General features: G+C 44.8%; 1 protein-coding gene across 1 annotated transcript in view; it reads right to left on the bottom strand.

The window, feature by feature from the left end:
- Positions 1–24,136, bottom strand: part of LOC137384244 (dynein axonemal heavy chain 9-like) — a 584,247-nt gene that overhangs the window by 112,854 nt on the left and 447,257 nt on the right. The window contains exons 57-59 of the mRNA XM_068057979.1: positions 22,101–22,241; positions 21,510–21,680; positions 12,570–12,692 (exon numbers count right to left, since the gene is read on the bottom strand). Coding sequence (XP_067914080.1) covers positions 12,570–12,692; positions 21,510–21,680; positions 22,101–22,241 — 435 coding nt within the window. The remainder of the gene's footprint in view (positions 1–12,569; positions 12,693–21,509; positions 21,681–22,100; positions 22,242–24,136) is intronic.

Genomic DNA, 24,136 nt, shown 5'->3' with positions numbered 1-24,136 from the left:
CCAATCTGCCACCTTCCCCCATATCCCATGGTCTTTCATCTTACTGACCAGTCTGCCATGTGGGACCTTGTCAATTGCCCTACGAAAGTCCATGTAGACCACATCCACTGCACTATCCTGTTCAATCCTTCTTGTTACTTGCTCAAAAAACTCAATTTAGTAAGACATAACCATTCCTTAACAAATCCATGCTGACTATCCCTGATTAATCCGTGCCTTTCTAAGTGGCAGTTTATCCTAGCCCTCAGAATAGATTCTAACAATTTACCCACCGGCCTATAATTATTTGGCCTATCCCTCGCAAACTTTTTAAACAATGGTACAATGTTTGCAGACCTCCAATCGTCTGGTATCTCTCCTGTATCTAGGATTTCAAGACAATCCTCAGCGTATCCGCTATTTCTGCCCTGGCTTCCTTTAACAACCTGGGATGCAATCCATCTGGCCGTGGCTATTTATCCACTTTCAAGGATGTCAGACCCTCTAGTACTACCTTTCTCATTCTGCTTATTGTCTCTAATATTTCACATTCCTTCTCTTTAACTACAATGTCTACATCGTGGAAACTATAGAAAATAGGAGCAGGAGTCGGCCATTCGGCCCTTCCAGACTGCTCCGCCATTTATTATGATCATGGCTGATCATCCAACTCAGTAGCCTGTCAACCTTCTCCTCTGTGAAGACAGGGACAACACACTCATTAAGAACCCTGCCCACATCTTCTGCATCCACACATAAGTTCCCTTGTACATCTCTGATAGTCCCTACCCTTTCGTTAGTTATCCTCTTGCTCTTAATGTACTGATAAAACATCTTAGGGTTTTCCTTGATTTTACCTGCCAATAATTTTTCATGTCCTCTCTTTCGCTTTTCTAATTTCCTTTTTTACTTTACCCCTGCACTTTCTATACTCCTCTAAGCTTTCTAAAGTATTAAGATTTTTGTGATGGTCACAAGTTTTCTTTTTCTGCTGTAATTTACTCTGTAAGCGTCTAGATAACCAGGGGCTCTAGATTTGGCAGTACCACACTTTATCTTTGTGGGGACATGCCTACACTGTGCCTGTAGTAACTCGCTTTTGAATGCCTCCCACTGGTTTGCCACTGATTTTCCTTCAAGTAGCTGTATCCAGTCCACTTTTGCCAGGTCACCTCTCAGTTTCTTAAAATTTGCCTTTCCCCAATTTAGAACTTTTACTCCCGTTTTATCTTTGTCCTTTTTCATGATTATGCTAAAATTTACTGTATTATGGTCACTATCTTCAAAATGGTCACCCACTGTTACTTCTTCCACTTGCCCAGCTTCATTACCAAAGACTAAACCTAGAATTGCGCCCCTTCTCGTTGGGCTTGCTATGTGCTGGCTAAAAAAGTTCTCTTGAACACAGTTCAAGAATTTTGTCTCCTTCACACTTTGTATCCCAGTGGATATTGGGGTAGTTGAAATCCCCAACTATTATTGCCCTATAGTTTTTGCACTCAGAATTTGTCTGCATATTTGTTCTTCTACCTCCCACTCACTATTTCGGGGTCTATAGTACACTTTTAGTAGTGTGGCTGTCCCTTTTTTTATTTCTTAGCTCCACACTCTGGCCTCATTTGATGATTCATTTAGCATATCATCCCTCCTCAAAGCTGTTATTGATTCGTTAACTAATAATGCTACACCCCTCCTTTTTTACCTCCCTCTCTATCCCGCTTCCTGCATAAATGGTTATCCAGGATACGGGAAGCATCCTGGAGCTCCCAAATAGCACTGGAGGTGCACTTTTGAGGTTGATGCACCCCTGCCATTCCTTTGTTTATTAGTTGACCCTTTGCTACTGCTAAACATAAAACATTACCAATACTACAACACCTTAGAATTATTAATAAAACCTTACTAGTACTGATAAATCCTACTAAAAATCGATACCATTCACTAGTTAAGATAAACCTTACTCAAAAAAATACTCACCAGCTACTCACTTGTTCTTTTTACTATTTAATTTTTACTCGTTTTTAGTCTGCCAGTTGTTGAGACACTATAACCCAGCTATCTCCACATGCACCCTAACAGTAGTGTACTAACCCAGCTGTTTATACATGCACCCTAGCAGCAGTTACTCACCAACCAATCACCTTGCAGCTTTCCTGTGATTCACTGTTCACTTGCCTTTTAAAACTCCGGCACGCCTGGACTCCTCTCTTCTGCTCTCCCGGAAGCTAAATGTTGTAGGTTGCGATCCTCGGTCTGTATTTAACTGCTCTCTGCTCCGTGTTCCTCCCGCAGGTCTGCTGCTCTCCCGGAAGGTAAGTATTGCCTGGCAACTCTGCCCTATAATGGAACTGAAAAGGATTCCACTCCCTCAACAGCAGCTAGTGTGTAGCCATACGAAGTTAAGTTAATGTTTATTATCCTGTCAGCACTCTGCTGTGCCAACTGCATTTGAGCCACCATGCAAAACTCAAGAGTGGCTCCCAGGCAACAAGGGCTATCCACGGACCACATGACTGATGACTTCAGCGCGTTACCCAGCACACATGCACAGCATGCATATAATGAAAGCTGCCACAAAACATTTGATGGAGCAAACCACAGGCGTGCTAAGCAACAACATCTAAGCTGGTGGCTGTGAGTGTAGTCTCATCGACTGGTCAAAATAAAGGTCAATGGGGCTCATTGAGTTGCAGTCATGCTTGACACATGGGTAGATGGGGGTCATGGATGTCAGATGTCAATTTTTATAGCCAAAGAACATCACTGCTAGAGTTCCTCAGGGCAGCATCATTCAACTGCTTCATCAATGACCTTCTTCTGTCAGATGTCCAGGAGTCAAGCTGTTGACTGCTGATTACGAAGACTCATTTCAACTAACAACTCCTCTAATAAAGAAACAGTTCAATCCAGCCTACCGTCAGACCTGAATAACTTCCAGAGTTGAGCTGATAATATTTCATGCCACATCAGTGTCGGACAATGACAATCGCCAGCAATAAATGGCCGAACCACTTGCCCTGACCTTGAAAACTATCATTGTTACTGCATCTCTCACTATCAACATCCATATCAATGCTGTGGATACAGGTCAGGCCAGGGGCTGGATACTCTAGTGAGTGAGTGGCTCATCTCCTGAATGGCTCTCCAATATTTATGAGGTTCAAGTCAGGAATGTGATGCAATACTCACCACTCACTTGGTGCAGCTAAAATACTGAAGAGGTTCAAAGCCATTCAGGATGAAACAATTCCCTTGATTGGCACGTCTGCCACTGATCTCTATATCTACTCATTCCACTATTGATACACTCGGCTAAAGTAGGTACTATCTGCAGGATGCACTGTAGCAACTTGCCAAGCTTACTCCAAAAGCACCTCACAGTTCCATGACCTTTGCCAGAAGAAAGATTAGAGCAACAACATTTTGGGAACACCATCACCTCCAAGTCACATGCCATCCTGACTTGGACATTTGTCATCATTCCTTCATCATCACTGAGTCAAAATCTTGGAATTCCCTACCTTTAAATCATGGTGGGAATACTTAGCATCAGCACAAGGACTCCAGTGGTTACAGGAGAATGCCTGCTACCATGATCTCAGGACAACTAGGGATGAGCATGAAATATGGCCTTGCCAGCACTGCCCACATTCTAAGAAAACATTTTTAAAATACAGCCAGCAATGAGCCACTTGTTAATTTTGCTAAGGCTGAGATCGAAAGCAGCATAGTACCTTACGACTAACACCATGGACGAGAAACTCGTTCACATTGCGCCGCTTTCGCCATTTTCTGGGGACACGATGTGCTGGTGGCCGTTTTCTGTGCCGGCCATGCGGTTTTGCTCGAGGAGAAGCTCGCTTGTAGGTGAATCCCCTGCTTGCGCTGGAAGACCGTGAATTGACAAACCTGCTGATGTGATGCCGTGATTCCAAAATTGGACCATGCAGGTCCAAGCCCCACATTTGTGTATCACTCAACAAAGATCAGGCATGCAGCTGCAAGGTGGGACCAGAAAATTTGCTAATTAAACAGCCTCTCCACAGGTTGCGGGTCAGGTGTTATTGAGTAACTTTAGCTTAGGCACAATTAGCGTAATCATTGTGCTCGGTTCGGGGAGGTGATCTTTTGGCAGTTTCTGAATACAGCCGAAGAGAAGAGAGCACTCCTAACCCAGGTCGAGGAGCAGTTGTTGCAATGGCTCCTTGCTTGTCACATGACCAGAAAATGGAACAGAGGAGGCAGAGAGGAGTAGTTCTGCGAGGGAGGGAGGGGGAGGAGGATGAGGTGGGGAGGAGGCATTCTGGACCCCCATGTAAGTGGATGGACTGTGCATGAGTGAATTGTGAAGCTCCAATTTCAACTTCAACAAGTTCTCCATCGCATCATGGACCATCACATCCATCTCACACTCCCCATCACAATGTCTCCTTGGCCAACGTTCAACGATAAACACCCCCAACAAAAAACTTCACAAAACATCTTCATGCAGCAACACACCAAACAACAATGAACTATTTACCCTTGGACAATCCTTTAGTGTCTTATCCTGTGGGTGCCTTTGCCTGTCCTAGTGTGCCTACACAGTGCTATCCGAGTGGCTGCAGCATGGCTGGTGGAAGGCTGCTGAATTTCACTGGAAGAAACTACAGATAACCTCACAGGATACCCTTGAGTAGCTCTGGGCCTTGACTGCCCTGCTTGGGTCTGTACCATCTGAGCATGGAGGCAGCAGTCTTGTCTAGCTGCCAAAAATGCAACAGCAAGGGTACTGGCAGAGCGAGAGTGATGGGAGCCCTAATGCTGCCATCCTAAGAGAGGACAGTGGGCTCACCCTTCATGAGGCCACTGCCACTCCCACGGTGCAGCACCACAGCAATCCTTGTAATCTGTTCTAGCGCAGATTGCTGGATTGTTGTGAGAGTCTGCATGCCACTGTGTGCACTGAGATCCGCACCCATGATGGCAGCAGTCTGGCCCTGCATTTCAGCAACATTGGATTTCATGACCTTCGTCTGAAGTCTCACTGAAGCACTGAGACATCGGGAGGATTCTGTGTGAGCTGAGACAGCGGCTACCAGACTCTGCATGATGGCTGGGTCTGTCAGTGCTGTCATGGGCTTGGCCATCGCTTCCACATTGGAAAGGGTGGGCTCCAGGCTCTTCATGATGCCCTCTGGAATGTTGGAGCCAGATTCCTCCACGCTCCTAGACAGTGACAGGAGGCTGTGTGGCAGGCCTGCCAGTGTCATAATCATCACAGTGTCAATCATCATCAACATTCTCCAGTATGCCGCCCCATCGAAGTCCTCATCTGAGCCCCCACAGCAGAAATCAGCCTTGCCTTGCCTCTGGGAGCTGGCACATGGGTTATCTTGTTCTGTCCTGGCTGCAGCCTATTCATGCCTGGTGCCTCACCATGTACTGATCCAGACTCTACACTAGCCTCTGAAGTTGCCAGTATCTGAGCTGCTGGCTGGGATTGTATGATCAAGTGACGTACCTCATCACTGTCATGGGGTTGCTGCTGCATTTCCTTCTAGCTCAGCCTAGGCTGTCCAGTCAGCATTTGCCGGGTATTTGGAAGTATACAAGCAGAAGGGGAGGGTTGGGGTGAGGGAAGGGGGATGAGGGAGCAAAGCAGGAGTTCCATGGTCACACCATCTTCTGCTTCCACTTGATGTCACCTCTCAGGATGAGGGTGAGGAGGGAGTTGAGAAAGGGCATAAGGCAGTCATGGTCATCACTCACCGTCATCCTGGTGCCAGATGCCAGGGGCTCTTTCCTATGATCCAGAGCACTGTCGCTTGAAGGGGCTCAGGGAATGGAGTCATGCAGGTCCCCTGCCAGTTCTCCAGCTCTCCCTGGTGTTGTGCGCCACCTTCTCCTGTAAGAGAGAGGGCAGACTGTCAGTGATTGTGCGGCACTGTGCTTGGGTGATGTGCCTGCCATAGCTGAATAGCTGCAGGCCCCTGGAGACAGCGAAAGGTGGTTGTGATGCTGGCAGCATTGGAAGGTATGTCTGGGTGAGCTTCAGTATGTGAATGTTAGACGCGAGTCCTGAGTGCCAGGCAGTGCTGCTGGGTAGGCTATAGGGGTTTGGTGCATTGAGCAGAGCGAGAATATGGTGATGTGGTGGGCATAAGATAAAGTGTGAGGGTGCATTCACTTACGTTGACTAGCCATGTGAGGTCATTATACTTTATCCGGGCACTGGCCCCTCTGGCAATGTGCTCCCACTCCTTCCTTTAGCTGGTGCTTGAGGGCTTCCTGCCCATCTGCGGAAACATAGTCTCCCTCCCAGAGTCCACCTCATTTATAAGAGCCTCCAGGGTTGTGTCGCTAAACCTGGGAGCATGTTCGCTTGCGTGCTGTGTCATTCTGATTCCTGCAATCTTCCCAATGGATTGACCAGCAGCCTTTATTTCAACAGTGCAGCTTCCCTTTAATAGAGAGGCTGCCTTTAAGAAGGGAAGGCTGGCTGGAGCACGTGGTTTGCAAACAAGGTAGTCTGTTCGCACACAAAAACAAGAAATGCTGGATTCACTCAGCAGGTCTGGCAGCATCTGTGGAAAGAGAAGCAGAGTTAACGTTTCGGGTCAGTGACCCTCCTTCGGAGTTCCGAAGAAGGGTCACTGACCCGAAACGTTAACTCTGCTTCTCTTTCCACAGATGCTGCCAGACCTGCTGAGTGAATCCAGCATTTCTTGTTTTTGTTTCAGATTTCCAGCATCCGCAGTATTTTGCTTTTATTTTAGTCTGTTCGCACCCCCACCCACCGCACCCCCATCCCCACCCCTGCTTTCAGAGCGCAAAGACTGCAGGCAGCATTTAGGAGAGAAGAGTAACACAAGAGTCTACCCATATCAGTCTCGGAAATTTCAATTCACAGTCTTTTGGGGAGTGTGTTCCAGATATCAACTACTCTTTGTGTGAAAAAGTGCTTCTTGATTTCACTTTTAAATGCCCTAGTTCTAATCTCTTGTTCAGAACCTTATCAAATACCTCCTGAAAATCTATATAGACAACTTCCGTAGGCAGTTTCCTATCCACCATTCTAGTAAAAGTCTCAAAAAACTCAACTAGATGAGTCAGACATGACCTTCCCTTCACAAAGCCATGCCAAATCTCTTAGATCAGTTGATACCTGTGTACAGGTATCTTTGGGAGGAATTTTATGCTCTACCCCAAGGCGGGTTTGGAGGTGGGAAGAGGATAAATTCACGTGGGCTGGTGGCAGATGGGGAGCCTGCCAATTTCCCGCCTCCACCAAAATTAAGTCTCGGGTAGGAAGGCATGTGAATGGCCTTACAGCCCGACTGCCAAATGAGGCTCTTAACTGGGTAATTAATGTCCAATTAAGGGCCTCATCCGACCGCTGCCACAATTAGTCGTGCAGCAGGTGGCCCTGTCACCACATGGGAAGAACGGTAGGAAAAACCATGCAGACTGCTTCCCGGCTATAGGGAAGTGGGGTGGGGAGCACACTGAGAGCCATTCCACTGCCCTTGCTGTCGGCACCCCCCCTACATACCCCTCCCCAGCGATCCCCCCCCCACCCCACAAGACCCCTCCTGCCCTGACCTACCTGTGGCCTGGGTCCAGCGACACTCCTGGGCCTCGGGTAGGTGCCCCACCAGCAACACCCACTGCCTCTGTGGTGACACTGCTCAGTTAAAAAGCTGCTGGCTTCTGATGAGCCAGCAGTTCTCGGAGGGTGGGACTTGTGTCGCCGGGGTCCTTGATCGCATGGAAGGCCTGCCGCTGTCCACTTAAGTGCCGAATTGGCGCTAGATTCGGCGGGCCTCCCACAGAAGAGGCGACGCAGGGTTCTCGACATCGCTTTTTCCAGACATCGAGACCCCAGTTGCCAGAATAAAATCCCAACCTCTTTCTCTGATGATAGATTCCTGTAACTTCTCCATAACTGATACAAAACAGACAGGTCTGTAGTTACTGGGTTTCTCCCTTCCTTCCACCTGAAATAATGGAATGGCATTTGCAATTTTCAAAATCAAAAGCAAAATTCCTGAATCCAGACAGTGTTGCAAAATTGTGATTAATGCATCAGCAATTGCATGGGTGGGATGAGGGAAAAAAAATCGATGTGGATCTTATTTTCTCTGGAAGAACTGAATTAGAAGACAGGTAAACATGTAGGAAAAAGGATAACTGATTTGCTTCCATTAAAGTAATGGTGCTTGTAAATGGCTATTTCATTATTACAATGCAATATTCGACAAACAAAAAAGGTTTACCAAATGCCATAAAAAATAACACTGCTTTAATAATTAATAAAATTTAGTTGCAGTCATGTTTATATTTTTCTGCTTTTTATAAATAACTTATGTTCTGTGTTGCTGTCTCAAAGTGATAATCGCTGCGTGGGAAATAATTGGACTTCAGCCTCCTTAATGCAGCTAATAGAGGCCACAAGAAAGGAGATTGTGTTTTTATTATTTACAACTGCGTCACAAAGAGTTCACTTGGTTTGCTCTAAATGCAACAAAATGCTATGATTACATTGTAGCTCATTCATTAACATCAGCCTGAAAGTGTAAGGATGGTGAATCATCATTCTACTCTCAGTGTGTTGTTCTGGTATTTCTGGACTATTTGAAAGAAAATACTTTTTTGTTACCTCACTTAATATTTCTTATTCAAAATTGAATTACAATCTAAGGCAATACTATCTTTTATGTTAAGATAATAAAAAGCCTGATTGTATTGAGAAAGGAACAGAGGGCGGAATCGTATGCCCTTTGAAAATAATCATGGGGCAGGACCATTTCCGGATACTGACCCCACACTTGCTGGCGATGAGATAAAAGGCGCGATCTTCTGGGAGGTCACCTCCGAATCAGCTGCCTTCGTGTCTGTTGTCTGATTACAGATGGCGGGCAGATTCCTGAGGCTGCAGGACCAACCAGAAGGCCTGCAGCCTTGGAAGGCCGCTAGCCCCACCAGTAGAGGCGGGCGTTGCTGCTGCAGGCTGGCCTCCATCTTGAGGCGCCCTATGAAAGCACATTTACTTTTTTAAATTAAAATGTGTTGCCAGGCCACGCCTCTGAAGGGGAACCCCCTCCACGGGATGGCCGTCAGCTGCAGCTGTAGCCCGCTGATGACTGCGGCTCTGTTGGTGGGGGGGGGGGGCGGGGGTGGGAGACTGAAAGAGGCCTCATGGGACCCCATAGCCAGCCACCTCCAGGCACCTGCTGGGCTTTGGCCTCTGGTTGGGGGGATCCATCTGCCACCACCAAGATCCCGAAGATGTCCCCAATCTGTACACAATTGGACAGGTCATTATTCAAATTCGCTACCTGCCGCTGCCGGACGGATTGCCACTGACTTTGATGACCTGCCTCAGGCAAGGTCGCCCAGAGGTGGGAACACATTGGACTGCTGACCCAACCAGTCATATCAAAATTTCCTGCCGGTCCCACCTTCAAGCCCACTTCCGTGGCACCAGGAAGATTCTGTCGAGAGTAACTGCATCACATCTGCATTATGTTTAAATGGAGAGGCCTAAAAATCCAGAACTGTATTCTTAAAACACTTTTTTGCTCTACTCTGTTTTTTGCAGTCTGTGTGAAGCACGCCTCCATTATCTTGCAAAGGGAGTTGGGGAAGGGACTGAGTGACAGGAGTCTTCATTCTTCCTCATACTCTCCCATTGCCTCTCCATAGCTTTAACTCAGACAGAAAAATCTCTCCATACTGAATTGCAGCCACAATGCAGCCATGACTCTGCTATGCTTAGGGCAGGGTTCAGGTAAATATAAGGCCTTCTAGGCTGAAACCAGTTCAATTAGCCATGGATTAATGGCAGTGGAAGCATGGCTGGTCTAATTGGACAGTGATTATGTTCCAACACCAATGCACACTCACTGCATAGTGCCTCACAACCAAAAAAGTCCTTTTGCAGATTTTATGCAAAGGGCTGCAAGCATCACTATGGCAGGAATTTCATAGAATCTTACAGCATGAAGGAGGCCATTTAGCCCATCCAGTCCTCCACAATAACTCTTTCCCCATGCACCTGCAAATATTGCCCCTTCAAGTAGATGTCCAATTCTCTTTTGAAAGTTATTACTGAATCTGCTTCCACCACCATTTCCTTGGAGCTTCACCAACTTCATTGCCATAACGTTACCCAAAGTATGGAAGAGTCTGGCTTCCACTTTTAAAAACATCGCTTATGCTGCATTTCAGGTGAATTTAAGGCAGCGGAGCAGGACCAGCTCCGACCAACATATAAGATACATTAGCAGTACTTTGGGAGTCAACTGAACTTTTATCTTGATTTAAAAATGGCGATAGCAAATCAGCTGCCCATTTGACACTACATCCAATTTTCCTTTCCACTGGCTTCAATGAAAAACAAAATCAGGTGGGCTGTACAAAGGCTTCCAATTTGCGATCGCCTGTTTTTCATCCAGCGATGAATGTTAAAATGACTCTCTTTCTACAGCTATTTTTACAATGAACTAGTTCCTTTTGGCAAGCCCTGTCCCTACAGCTTAGAACCAATTTCAGGTGACATTCCAGCACAGAGCTGAGGGAAAGCTGTATTGGTAGAGGTGCCAAGCTTTGCAGCAGACATAAAAACAAGGCCGTGTCTGGCTGTGCTTCTGGTTGAAATAGGCTTCAAAGATACCATTCGAAGAGCATTAGTTCCCTTGATGTCTTGACCACCAAAAGCAGATGAACTGGTCATTCATCTCATTGTGACTTGTGGGATCTTTCTGCGTGAAAAGTGGTTGCCTGATTTGCTTGCATGAAATCAGTCATTGCACTTCAAAATAATCCACTGTGTTCAGAAGGCAACATATAAATGCAGGTCTTCCTTTTCTCAGAAGAAACATATCCTAAAAGAAAATGGACCTCCCTCATTGCTTATTTTTGTGTTGGGCTGACAGCTTTTCCAATTTACCACTATTCAGAGAGTAGCAAGTCATTGAAATTGGTCACAGATAAATAGCTGTTGGCATCATCTTTGTGTACAATAAAGAGACAGTGATGTCAGGGAACAGATGTACAACCCTAACCCTACGTCTCCCAGGAGCCGAAACACCTGCCAGTTGCTCATACAGATTAATGTCAATGCTGCACATCCACACAGCTAGAGAAAACCTGTTAATCTTCTGCCACTTGAGAAATGGATTCTTCTCTACAATATTAATTTAGCTTTTAAAGAGTTTCAATACCAGCCAAACCATTTTTGTTTTAAAATCAAATGATCAACGTTGGTTGTGTGTTGAGGTAATGCACCACTCTGCTCAAGTAAAAGCCCCTCCCCCAGATCACAAATACATATATTATGTATTTTGGTGCATAAATTGGGGAAAGTGATATTTCACCTCTGCATTAGGCTAGAAAAAGATCAGGCAGTCTGGACCTCCTTCCCGTCATCCTATGTAAGTCTCTCCTTTGCATAACTCTGGCAGGAGGAGTCAAGCTGTTATGAGAATATGCTCCCAGGCATTGCACGCAGCACAAGAATAGTGACTCAACTCAATGACAGTTCAGATGTGGTGCAGTGTCACCTCTGCCCAGCTACGCTGTCAAAAATATTCTGATCCTAAAATTTGCTACAACACCTGTGCTAGTGTGCACAACGCCTGCAGATTTGTCATATCTATGTGAGCTTTTGTAAATGCTAGGTATGTACATTATAACAGCTGCACAAATAGATAAGCCAATGTGAAACAAAGAGCAATTTTATAGGTGAGGGCAATGATGGTACACACAGTTGGTAAGCTCAGCTTCTATAACACTACTGTGATTATAAACAGTGAGTGTTGACAGCCTATTTGACTACGAGGGTCTTCACAACCAAACCTGATTCTGTGGTCATCCAACATCCATACTTCTCAGTAGGGAATGACTGGATAGTAATCAGGAGTTGAATCCCTGTCAGATTTTTCCCTTCTCATAGTCCAAGGATGCATTATTCCCTTCCCATTGTCCAAGAGTACCGATGTCAAATTCAGCACCCCTACTGCCATCCAAGTTGTATACCAACCAATTCAGCACAGTCTAGGGTCAACCGAGGCCTTTCCTTGTCTCTGCTCAGCTGCTCAGTGGGCAGTGTGTTGATTAAATTAGCCAATATGCTTCACGGATTACCCTGGGACTGTTGAATGAATCATGCAGGTGAAACGAGCAATATTATATTAGATAGAGGCCCGACAATGGAAATGTGCAAATCGTGGTCAGTGACCCATGGAATACATATTACCCAAGTATCTTTAGATGGGTATTACAACAGAGACATGAAGGGTTAATTTTTGTCTTCACTACCTGGGTAGGAAACTAGCAGAGCTGATTGCCCTCCCATTATAAAACCCACCCACTTTTCATTGTGGAAATCAGGCAGGTCCTACAGTGGGCAGGTGATCCACTTTGCCACGTTACCACCCAAGTGATGAAGAAAAAATTACTGTTGAGGTGTATTAGAGAATCTCTAAAGGTAATTCCTCTTCTCAAAGCTTGCTTCAATCTTAGTAACGGTAAAATCAGTAGTGGGGCTGATGACCTGGGCCTGTGATTTCCATATTGATGGCAACATAGGAGTAAGAAATTTATACCTTAATGCCACCCCACGACTGGTTGGAAAGGAAATCCACAGGACTGGAGACTCCTGGCTGGGCTGGATAACGAAGCAGGAAATCCAGTTCTTTTGGGTTAATTTCTTTATTAATCAGAAGAATCTGTCAAATTGAGAAGAACAGAAAAAGACAGACAAATTAATGGCACCTATTACATTCCTCTGCTATATCTGTCTGAAAAAGCCCATCAGCAGTGACCAGCATCTATGGGTCCCACAAGAATTGATGTTAATTTTCAACTGTATAGGTAAAAGTTCAAATCTGCTCTGATACAGCCTAATTTCCAGAATGTTACCTTGTAAATGATCATAAATGTTAACACAGTACAAATCACTTTTGACTTCTTCCCTTGTGTGCATTCCTTTCTTATTCCATTCCAACATTCTTACCTTATCATTGATAGCACCATGCCTGTGAGTCATGGCTGGTATTTTAAGAGCAGTCCGCATGTTGGACAGAGTTGGCTCCTCTCAAATGATCCCAAAAGCAGAAGTTTACTCAATGGAATAGCACAATCCAAAATATTCATCTTGTACACTTTAACTTTTCAAATTAAGAATCACTTGGTGCTATTCCATCATGGCCAGGTGCAGCCTTCACATGTGCTCAGCTGGTCAGTCCTGGAGTCAGAATTCTTCCGCTTTCTTGAATGCTGATTCAAATCAGACATCAATTAAATAACACCAGGGAAGTGAATATTTTCATATCAACTTGTTCTTCTCTCACACCCCACCTCAAAGTTTTTCTCCTGGCTCATGGTCCGGTACAGTTTCACAGGTGATGCAAGCCCTCTGCTGCTTCGTCCAAGTGGCCATTCTCCATTTGTAAGCCTATCAGGAGGCTTGCTGGTGGTGGGGGACATCACAGCTAAGTCGATCCTGTCCTCGTCTGTATCACATGCAGGCATTTATTGGTAGTAGTTACTGGATAGCGATCAGGAGCAGTGACCCTGCCAGATTTTTTAATCGCCCCCAGGCCCAACAGACTAATGCCAGCTACAGCACCAACTGGTATCAGCTAATGCAGCACAGACTGGGAACTGAACCCAGGATGCAGTGGAATTTTCCAATCTAACATTTAAGGAAAGATGTGAAGACATTGGAGAGAGTGCAGAATAGATTCACATTTCCAGGAATGAATAACTTCAGTTATGAAGACAGATTGGAGAAGTTGAGACTGTTTTCCTTGGAGGAGAAGGCTGAGAGGAGATTTGATAGAGGTATTCAAAATCATGAGGGGTCTGGACAGAGTAGATAGGGAAAAACTGTTCCCACTCGTGAAAGGATCAAGAACGAGAGTGCACAGATTTAAGGTAATTGGCAAAGAGGCAATGGCGACATGAGGAAAAACTTTTTCATACAGCAGGTGGTTAGGACCTGGAATGTACTCTCAGAGAATGTGGTGGAGGTAGGTTCAATCGAGGCATTCAAAAGGGAATTAGATAGTTACCTGCAAAGGAAGAATGTACAGGGTTACGGGGAGAAGGCGGGTGAATGCCACTAAGTGAATTGCTCACTCAAAGAGCCAGGGCAGACATGATGGGCCGATTGGCCTCCTTCTGTGCGATAACAATTCTGTGATTCTGTAATAGGAATTGCTCTTAGCTGTGAATCATTGTTGAATGCTACAATATTCTACAAGATAGCAATAAAAACAGAAATTGCAGAGATTGATCTGTTTTAAGTTCATTGGAGCACAATTCTCTCTTTCAGTTTCAGATGTTGCCTGGCCTGCTACTTACTCCCATTATTTTTAGTTTTTTATTTCAGATTTCCAACTTTGCCAATGCTCCAAAGATTCAGCACCAGTCAGTCCAAACTCACTGTGGGAGCTGGCAGATATTAGTAACCAATTTTCACAAGTCGACAACACCACTGTACTCCAAAACTTGTTGGATTATATTGCACACTCAATATACAACCCCAATAATCTCATTGATGCAAAATTATTTCACAATTAACATACAAATTGGATTGAGTTCAGTCAATGGGAATCTTGACTGTTGCAAGATTTTGCGTTAACTAATGACAGACGATCTGTAAACACAAGCTTTACTGTCAGTCCTGATCTGTCAGTGTTCCCTTGGTTTTTTTTAAAAAACCATACATGTACATAATATATACATATTTAAAATTAAACAGTGAGTGCAGGCACTGTCATTGGAGTCAGTGACTGGAAAGAGTTAAAAGCTCTGTAGGGGAGGGGGCAGAAGTAACACACAGTGATGAGTTCCTTGAAACGCCCAGGGCTAATTCCTATCTCCTGGTCTTAATTAATTCCATCACAGGCCTCAGTAATTCCCCTGTTATTTCATCAACATTTTAAACCAGGATACTCATACTAAACAACAGAAGTACAAAATAAAAATGTGGAGCTTCCCCTTTAAGTAGAGCAGTGTCATTTAAATTCAAATAAAAAGGATAAGATTGAGAGCTGATAAATAGGTCAATGTTGCTCAGGGAGACCTTGCTGTCAAATCTAAATGGGTACAGTGTCATTAAATAGCGACAAGTACTGGGGAACAGGAATGTGGGTCACTACAAAGGGAACTCCACTTCAGGAATTAACTTCCTTTATCATCCACTAACAACATGCTTTTGCACAATATTCCCAGGAAGAAATCTGAATTCTGAAGATTAAAAAAAGGAACAGTGTATTACACAGAGACATTGGCTTTAAGCAAGTCTTGTAACATTGGATCAATTCAGTGCACAGAAGACAACACTTTCAACAAGGGATGGATTTCATGATCAGCAATGTTTTGAGGACATCGTGATTGTATTTTCATTCTGTGAAGACGGTGTGTTCGGATGCGTGCGGGCAATTTCGTGCTACTGGCCGGCATGTCGGTCTGCCTGCAAGTTCTTCCTCTGGCCTATTTTGAGGTTACTTCCAGGTGGTGATGGCTACCCAACTGTCAATTAGGCTAATTAAAGTGCCTGTGGAGGGCCCTCAACACATGATGTCTGGAATTTTCCAAATGGCAGGTGGGCCCACCCCCACCCCCACCCCCACCCCCACGCAGCACAGGTTGAAGACTGTCAGACCAATGGAGGCAGCCTCCCAGTGGCAAGCCAGCAGTGCCACCGATGCCTCATTTAATTTCCCCCACTCCCACAATTGCCAGAGGACCACAGCTGCAGCGACAGGCCATCCTGATACAGAACCACACACCAGACATGTGAGCAAACTTGAAGCTCATGGAATAAAAGGGACGGTAGCAACATGGTCACTAAATTGGCTGAATGACAGGGAACAAAGAGTAGTGGTTAATGGATGTTTCCAGGCTGGAGAAAAGTTTGTAGTGGAGTTCCCCAGGGATCAGTGTTGGGACCATTGCTTTTCTTTAGATATGTGCTAATGATCTAGATCTTGGTGTACAGGGCACAATTTCAAAGTTTGCAGATGATACAAAACTTGAAAGCATTGCGAACTGTGAGGAGGATAGTGTGGAACTTTAAATAGACGTAGACAAGTTGGTGGAATGGGCAGACAGGTGGCAGATGAAGTTCAACACAGAGAAATATGAAGTGATTCATTTTGGTAGGAAGAACATGGAGAGACAATGTAGAATAAAGGATACAATTCTAAAGGGGGTGCAGGGGCAGAGGGACCTAGGTGTATATGTGCATAAGTCATTGAAGGTGCCAGGACAGTTGAGAGAGCAGTTAATAAAGCATACAGTATCCTGGACTTTATTAACAGTGGTATAGAGTACAAGAGCAAGGAAGTTATGTTGAACTTGAAAACGACAGTAGGTTGGCCTCAGCTGGAGTATTGCATCCAGTTCTGGGCACCGCACTTTCGGAAAGACGTGAGGGCGTTGGAGAGAGTACAAAAAAGATTCACGAGAATGGTTCCAGGGATGAGGAATTTCAGTTATGAAGATAGATTGGAGAAGTTAGGACTGTTTTCCTTGGAGAAGAGAAAGCTGAGTGATGATTTGATAGAGGTATTCAAAATCATGTGGGGTCTGGACAGAGTAGATAGAGAGAAACTGTTGCCATTTGTGAAAGGATCGAGAACGAGAGGTCACTGATTTAAAGTATTTGGTAAGAGAAGCAAAAGTGACATGAGGAAAAACATTTTGACGCAGCGAGTGGTTGAGGTCCGGAATGCGCTGCTTGAGAGTGTGGTGGAAGCAGATTCAATTGAAGCATTCAAAAGGGAATTAGACAGTTATATGAAAAGGAAGAATGTGCAGGGTTTCAGGGAGAAGGCAGGGGAATGGAACTGAGGGAGTTGCTCTTTCAGAGAGCTGGTGCAGACACGATGGGCTGAATGGCCTCCTTCTGCCCTGTAACGATTCAGTGGATGGGCTACCCCTGCACAATGCTGGCAGTTGTGGCCACATTTTATTTTTAAACATTGAAAAGTCCTCAGAAGGCACCTCCATCTAAAGGTGCCCTCTCATCTTCCTATCTACAACAGCAGTGCCCGCCTCTCCCAGTTGGGCTGCCGGATGCCTAAAGCCTCGGATGCTCTGAGTGGCTCTCCCAGATGCGGAGCCTGCCCATCATCCTTAACTGGATGGGGCTCCTAGAGGTAGCCTCTTAATTGACCACCTCCTCCAAAATCTTCCTTAGGGTCCTGCCTATGGTGGGATCGGGACCCATGAACGAAAATCCAGCTGCTTATTTCTGGTGACGCCTGTGTTAATAATGCTCAAAGCAATGAAATATCCAGCTCCATTTTAAGCATCCCCTGTTTGGATACAGAACCAGCTAAATGAGCATCACATGTCCCTCTGTGCCTCTCCAATAACACACTTCAACCACAAGCTTAAAAAAATCTATAACTCTACCAGTGCAATATTTCCACTTTCCGTATCAGCTGTCACTATGGCCCTTCAAAGAGAAGCTGTCCAATTAACAATAAGGGTAATTTTGTACTGTTTACTTAGGTATACTGGAAACTTGTTGACACCCCAACCATCAGAGACAACAATGCAGTTCCATCTATCTAGGCTTGATTTATGTTACAAAATTGAAACCCCTGCTAAAAAAGCACTGCTTTTAATACTGCACAAATGGCTTAGTGTTGCTGTTTTTAAAAGTACTTCGGAGGCAGGGCTGCGCAGTGGCGGAGCACAATTAGAGGGCCAACAAACTGCATCATAAGGTGGTAGAATATTTTGTTTGTGCCTGTCATTGCACAACACAGCCAGAGGCCCAGGCACAGTTTTGTTGGCCACCTTCCCCACCCCAACCAGGTATGTGCTTGGCAAATTGCAAACGTGATTGTCATGCTGTTTGGAGATCAGGTGCTTCTGCATAGGAATAGAGGGGAAACAGACGCGAGTGTCTTCCAAGGTCACTCTGAAATACTGTCACCAGTTAGTTATTGTAAGGCACAGAGAGAAGCCTTGTTACAATTTACCTAATTCCCCCTACCCACTCATTTGGTATGGGAAGTATAAATGGAAAGGGATTTGGGTTGTAATTAGAATTAGTGAACACTTATTTCCAACTTTGCAATGGTTTATAGAAGCACTATGATATTCCAGAATCCCACTGGACCACATGAAAGCGACATTTTACCACAACTAAAGCAGTGCAAACTGAAGGTATTCAGCTCCATGTTGTGTACTCCACAGGACTAGTATATTCCTTTCTGCACTGTTGAGCTTTACTTGATGTTAACAAGAAAAGACACTAAAGCAGAACAACATGAAACATTTTGAGTTCAATTACTTTTCAGATACTGAAATGGTATTCGGGCAGATCCAATATGGGTACAATAATGTCTTTGTACCCGAGTCAGAGTAAAGTCATTTAATATTTCATATTGTCAACATTGATTTAAGCAGATGTTTACAAAAGGCATGTTGAAAGGACCTTAAATGAAGTTGGTGTAAGGCATATGATATCAGATAGCGCATGCCTCAACCTATTAGGTTTCCAGTCATGGTATAATGATGCATTTGTAGAATGCTGTGCTTTATCAACAAACCTTTAGAATTGTTTTATTTAAAAGAATCCACAGTCTTAAAAAAAGAGATGCTTTACATCACCTCAGATTGGCTCTGTGTAGAGATAGGTGGTCCCCAGTACACCAACAAGACTGCAGAGGTCATGACTAATGCCGTACAACTTGCTTCCATAGTATAATGATTTTGAACTTTCCAAACACTTTAATATGTAAATATGACTGACACATATCTTGGAAAAACAAAAAGCTCCAAGTTAATACGTGTCATTCAATGTATTTTTATTAACCATCATTGAGCATTTGTTTTCTTCTTAATTCATTCATGGGATGTGGGCGTCACTGGCTATGCCAGTATTTATTGCCCATCCCTAACTGCCCTTGAGAAGGTGGTGGTGAGCTGCCTTCTTGAACCGCTGCAGTCCATGTGAGGTAGGTATACCCACAGTGCTCTTGGGAAGGGAGTTCCAGGATTTTGACACAGTGACAGTGAAGGAACGGCGATATAGTTCCAAGTCAGGATGGTGTGTGACTTGGACGGGAACTTGCAGGTGGTGATGTTCCCATGCATCTGCTGCTCTTGTCCTTCGAAGTGGTAGAGGTCGCGGATTTGGAAGGTGCTGTCTAAGGAGCCTTTGTGCGTTGCTGCAGTGCATCTTGTAGATGGTACACACTGCTGCCAATGTGCGTCAGTGGTGGAGGGAGTGAATCTTTGTGGATGGTGTGCCAATCAAGCGGGCTGCTTTGTTCTGGATGGTGTCGAGCTTCTTGAGTGTTGTTGGAGCTGCACCCATCCAGGCAAGTGGAGAGTATTCCATCACACTCCTGACTTGTGCCTTGTAGATGGTGGACAGGCTTTGGGGAGTGAGGCGAGTTACTTGCCTCAGGATTCCTAGCTTCTGACCTGCTCTTGTAGCCACGGTCTTTATATGGCTACTGCAGTTCAGTTTCTGGTCAATGGTAGCCCCTTGGATGTTGATAGTGGGGGATTCAGCGATGGTAATGCCATTGAATGTCAAGGGGAGATGGTTAGATTCTCTCTTGTTGGAGATGGTCACTGCCTGGCACTTGTGTGGTGCAAATGTTACTTGACACTTATCAGCCCAAGCCTGGATATTGTCCAGGTCTTGCTGCATTTCTACATGGACTGCTTCAGTATTTGATGAGTTGTGAATGGTGCTGAACATTGTGCAATCATCAGCGAACATCCCCACTTCTGACCTTATGATTGAAGGAAGGTCATTGATAAAGCAGCTGAAGATGGTTGGGCCTAGAACACTACCCTGAGGAACTCCTGCAGTGATGTCCTGGAGCTCGGATGATTGACCTTCTTCTGCTACCAAGTTTTTGTCATTCAGAGATAGTGTTATTTTCACCTAAAAGATCTGTTTATTCTTCACAAAGTGTGAGTTCTCTTTAGCACAAAGAAATGAAAATACAAGCAAAAAACAAATTGCAGAAAGGAAAACGAACACAACAAATCTGTTGGATGAGACGTTAAATCGAGCCCCATCTGGTCTCTCAGGTGAATATAAAAAATCCCATGGCACTATTTTGAAGAACAGCAGCAGGCTTATCCCAGTGACCACCCGCCCGCCCCCCCACCCCCCCCACTCTCCCCTAGCTTACATACATCTCTCAATCAGCATCACAAAAACAGAGTATCTGCTCATTATCACATTGCTGTTTTTGGGAGCTTGTTGTGCACAAATTGGCTGTCGTGCTACATTAGAACAGTGACGACACTAGAAAAAGTAGTTTATTTGGGACGTCCTAAGGTCATGAAAGGTGCTATATAAATGCAAGTCTTTTTTCCTAAACCATAGGGATTACAGTGATTGATCAGAAACTTTTAAGCTGTGGCCATTTCAAATGCAGAATGTAGGTACTCTGAGGTGGGTGTGAATCTCCATCTCATTTCAATGCAGTAGAGTAAATTTTCTGAGACCCTATGCCGGATTTGAGACACACCCGATTTTCCTACTGTTTAAATCAGCATTGAGAGCTCATCAAATTGGGAACAGTGACCTCAACGGTTGATTCACCAATCAGCACTGCATCAGACTGATTCCTGGGCAGGCATGGAGTCTTTGAAAATTTATCCTATTGCATGCAAGGTTCTATTAGATCATTCCGCTAAACTAGGCATGGACAGACAGGTACAGAGAAAAACGATAAAATGAAAAATGGCAAAGCTGGAAATCTGAAATAAAAATAGAGGGTGAAAAATTAGGATTCTCTTTAGAGTGTCTGATGTCAAAAGAAAGTTTATTATTTTAATAAAGACCTACAATATTCATTTTCAGGGTTTTAGATCGAAATTCTGTGATTATCTACCATTTTTGTTTTTATTACTGTATTTAAGCTTTTGCACAATTCAACAATGATTCAAAACAAATGTGCTTTTCTCTGCAATCACACTGTCAGCAATGAATCACAACACAAATTACAGGAGCCATGCTTCCTCTAGGAAATATACCAAACAGAGCACAAAAGGTCATAAGAACGTCTTAGACTGAACTCCAGTTCCCCTCTTTCCACACAATTTTTTCCCCTTCAAGGCACTGACTGGCTGTGGTAAGGTTATAAATGGCACCAGGGAATTTTTCAGTACATCACCAATTCGTCATTCTTCATGTCTGAGCACGGGCAGAGAGTGCTATCGGCCAATCAACTGTGGAGACTTTGACACCTGAACTCTTGGCCTCACCCCATACCCACACATACTTTTTTTCTCAGCACGTGTCACTGGACAGCAATAAGAGACAAGAATCCTGGTCAATATACCTCTCAATAGTACAGGCTAATTGTTGCACCCTAGCTGAGATCAGCCAGCATTGAGTGAAAATTATTTCTGGTAACCCGGGGCAGTGCATTTATCCTGTATGTCATTGGGGAAGCCACCATCCAGCATACAGGGATGGTTTTGTAAGGAAGAGTGTTAAGATGAATGTGGATTAAATGGAGAGTTGTAGAATAGCTCTTATTTACCTGGAAGGTAACCTGAGCTGTATAGGTCAGCTTATCACACTCAAACAGACCTCTCGTTGTGTATTGAAACACGGAAAATGTGATGCTGTCAATCAAATTGGCCACTCTCTGCTTGAGGACTTCATCAGCTGGTGCCCTTTTCACAGCCCTTTGGAAAACGACACTAAAAGCCTGAAAAAAATAGCAGCGGAATTTATTAGCAAATTATGTTATTGAACATTATATCACCAGCAGTAAAATCTTTATTTTACAAACATGCCAAATCCTAGATTAGATCTAGTTCTCTGTTCTTCGCTGGCAATTTAACATCAAAAAGCAGTTACTTTCTGCAACATAAAACAAATAGCATCAAATCCCCAGGAAGTAATTCCTTGATCACTCTCTAAAGCAATGAATTTTGTACTTGATGACTTTTCTTACCAAATCTAATAAGATTTTGACACCTGACCTTTGTTTTCAATACAATAATGTGAAAGGATTTCGAACAACGGGAACACATTTAAAAATCAAGACTGTTTATTGAAGTACTTCATCTGCTAAATTGACCAACAGGGACTGAAGGAAACATCTGGTGCACTTGTACTGGCATACCTTCAAAGAGAACTGGTACATGGGATGGATTTTATTGAGGTCATTCATTATGAAGTACAACAGAGAAGCTCGGCCTGCAGCAAGTCGGTAGTGCTCACGCGCTTCATTGATCTTAAGCTCCGTTACCTTGGCCTCTTTAACCTGTTTTAAAAAAGGAGATGGTCAAATGGTAAGAAATGGGTGATTTTACTTAATGAAACAATTGATTTATTCACAGGCAGAGACTACAGACAGATGGGGAAGAACTTTATTGAAACCGATCCTATCACAGCAGGGTGGCAGCAGTAGATTGGGAACCAGATCTTTGTAGCTTTGCCATAGCTCTTTAACTCAGCCACAGCATGAGCACTCTGCCTTCGGGATTCCTGACCAATCATTGAGTGTTGGTATGATACTACCCACACCAGTCAATGGAAAGATCTCTATTTAAAAGGGACTACAGCAGGGGTCAGAGTGGCTGCGTCCTGCAAATCAAGGAAAGTGAGACATGGGAAGTCTGCCTCCTGGTTCTCTGACTCTTCCCTGGAGATGGTGAGGGTCCAAAGAGACGTGTTGTTTCCTGCAGGCGGAAGGAGGAAGCCAGCCACACAGAAAAAGCGGGTGTGGCTGGAGATTGCTGAGGTAGCGAGGAGCGGGAGTGTGGTCCCCAGACTATGGATACAGTGCCTCAAGAGGTTTAATACCTCATAAGGGCAGGGAAGGTGAGTGGCGTCATACTTTTAGGTGCCAACCCCCGCACTCTGACTTCTCCAGCTTTGTCCTGCACAACGTTCCTCAGAACAACACACCTTGCAGTTCCATTCATTTCTCTCCATCAAGGCACCTCCTCATATCCTCATCTCCTCATCTGGACACCCAAAACTAACACTCACCCTCATCTTATTGCCATCTCGCATACACCCCTCACAGTCAACCTCACAAATGTCATTCCAGCCTCTTCATAGATTGCATTTCTCACACATAACTCTCTGCTTTCTCTCTTTGCAGGAGAAAAGAGTACAGAGAATCGGGGGTGGCCCGCTGCGGAAGGGGAGGCCTTGGAGATTGGTACGTTGGCTGAGTTCATGAGCATTGGTGATGGAGAGATGGGCGTTTCACAGATACCAGGTGACAGAATTAGATATCACACTGCCACTTGAGATGTAACAGTCACTCATGTTCAGTTGCTGTCACCAGTACCTAAAATGTCAAGATCTGCAAAATATAGACTTTGACCACTTCCCTCATGTCAATTCTAATTCATGACTTTCGTTTCCCACAGGTACTTCAAGGGTGACGCAGGAGCTTGAGCAGGTAATGGCGGAGGGATCCTCAGAGGAGGGCATGCACTCTGAGGAAGCACTGTCACACGACTCAAGCGCATCCTCCACCAGTGCAGAAATACGACTCCAATAGAGTTAACTAGACTGTCACATGGTGAGGCGCACATCACGTGAGCAGAAGCAGGTGCTGGAGACAGGGACAGCAATGGAGAGTTCCCATCAGAAGCCGCAGGGCACTTTAAGCTCTGCTCAGCTGGACACAGATGCTGAGCCTTGGGGGTCATCCACAGAGAGGACAATTATGGTAAGCAATAGGAAGTGTGTGCTTCTAGTGTCATTTCTAGAGGCACTCCATTGGAGAGAGACTGGATACATCCATCTCTAGCATGAGTACCATGATGTCTCAGGCATTTGCACTGATGTCCACCCCCATGGAAAAAGTGGCTGCCTCCAAGCGGAATCAGATGTGGCAGGCAACCCATTGTATGCTGGCCCTCACCAATGGCCTGAAGACTCAGTCTGCCAATTTAAATAGAATGGAAGAAAGTTTTACCTTAGCCATTCAGGGACTCACTGAATTGCAGCAAAGTGCTCTCCAGCCCTGAGATGGAAGATGGAGAAAGGGCTCCCACGTCTCATCCCTTGCCCTCGACATCCATTCCCTCATCTTAGTCAGAGCTTCACTTGCTGCCTCCTACTCCGATGGCTGAGTGCAGGTGAGGCATGGTCCTCACATGCTCCAAAAGCCCAAGGATGGCCACCACTGGCACCTGA

This window comes from Heterodontus francisci, chromosome 26 (genome assembly GCF_036365525.1).
Source record: "Heterodontus francisci isolate sHetFra1 chromosome 26, sHetFra1.hap1, whole genome shotgun sequence".
Lineage (NCBI taxonomy): Eukaryota > Metazoa > Chordata > Chondrichthyes > Heterodontiformes > Heterodontidae > Heterodontus > Heterodontus francisci.
This window is presented reverse-complemented; position numbering and strand designations above follow the sequence as displayed.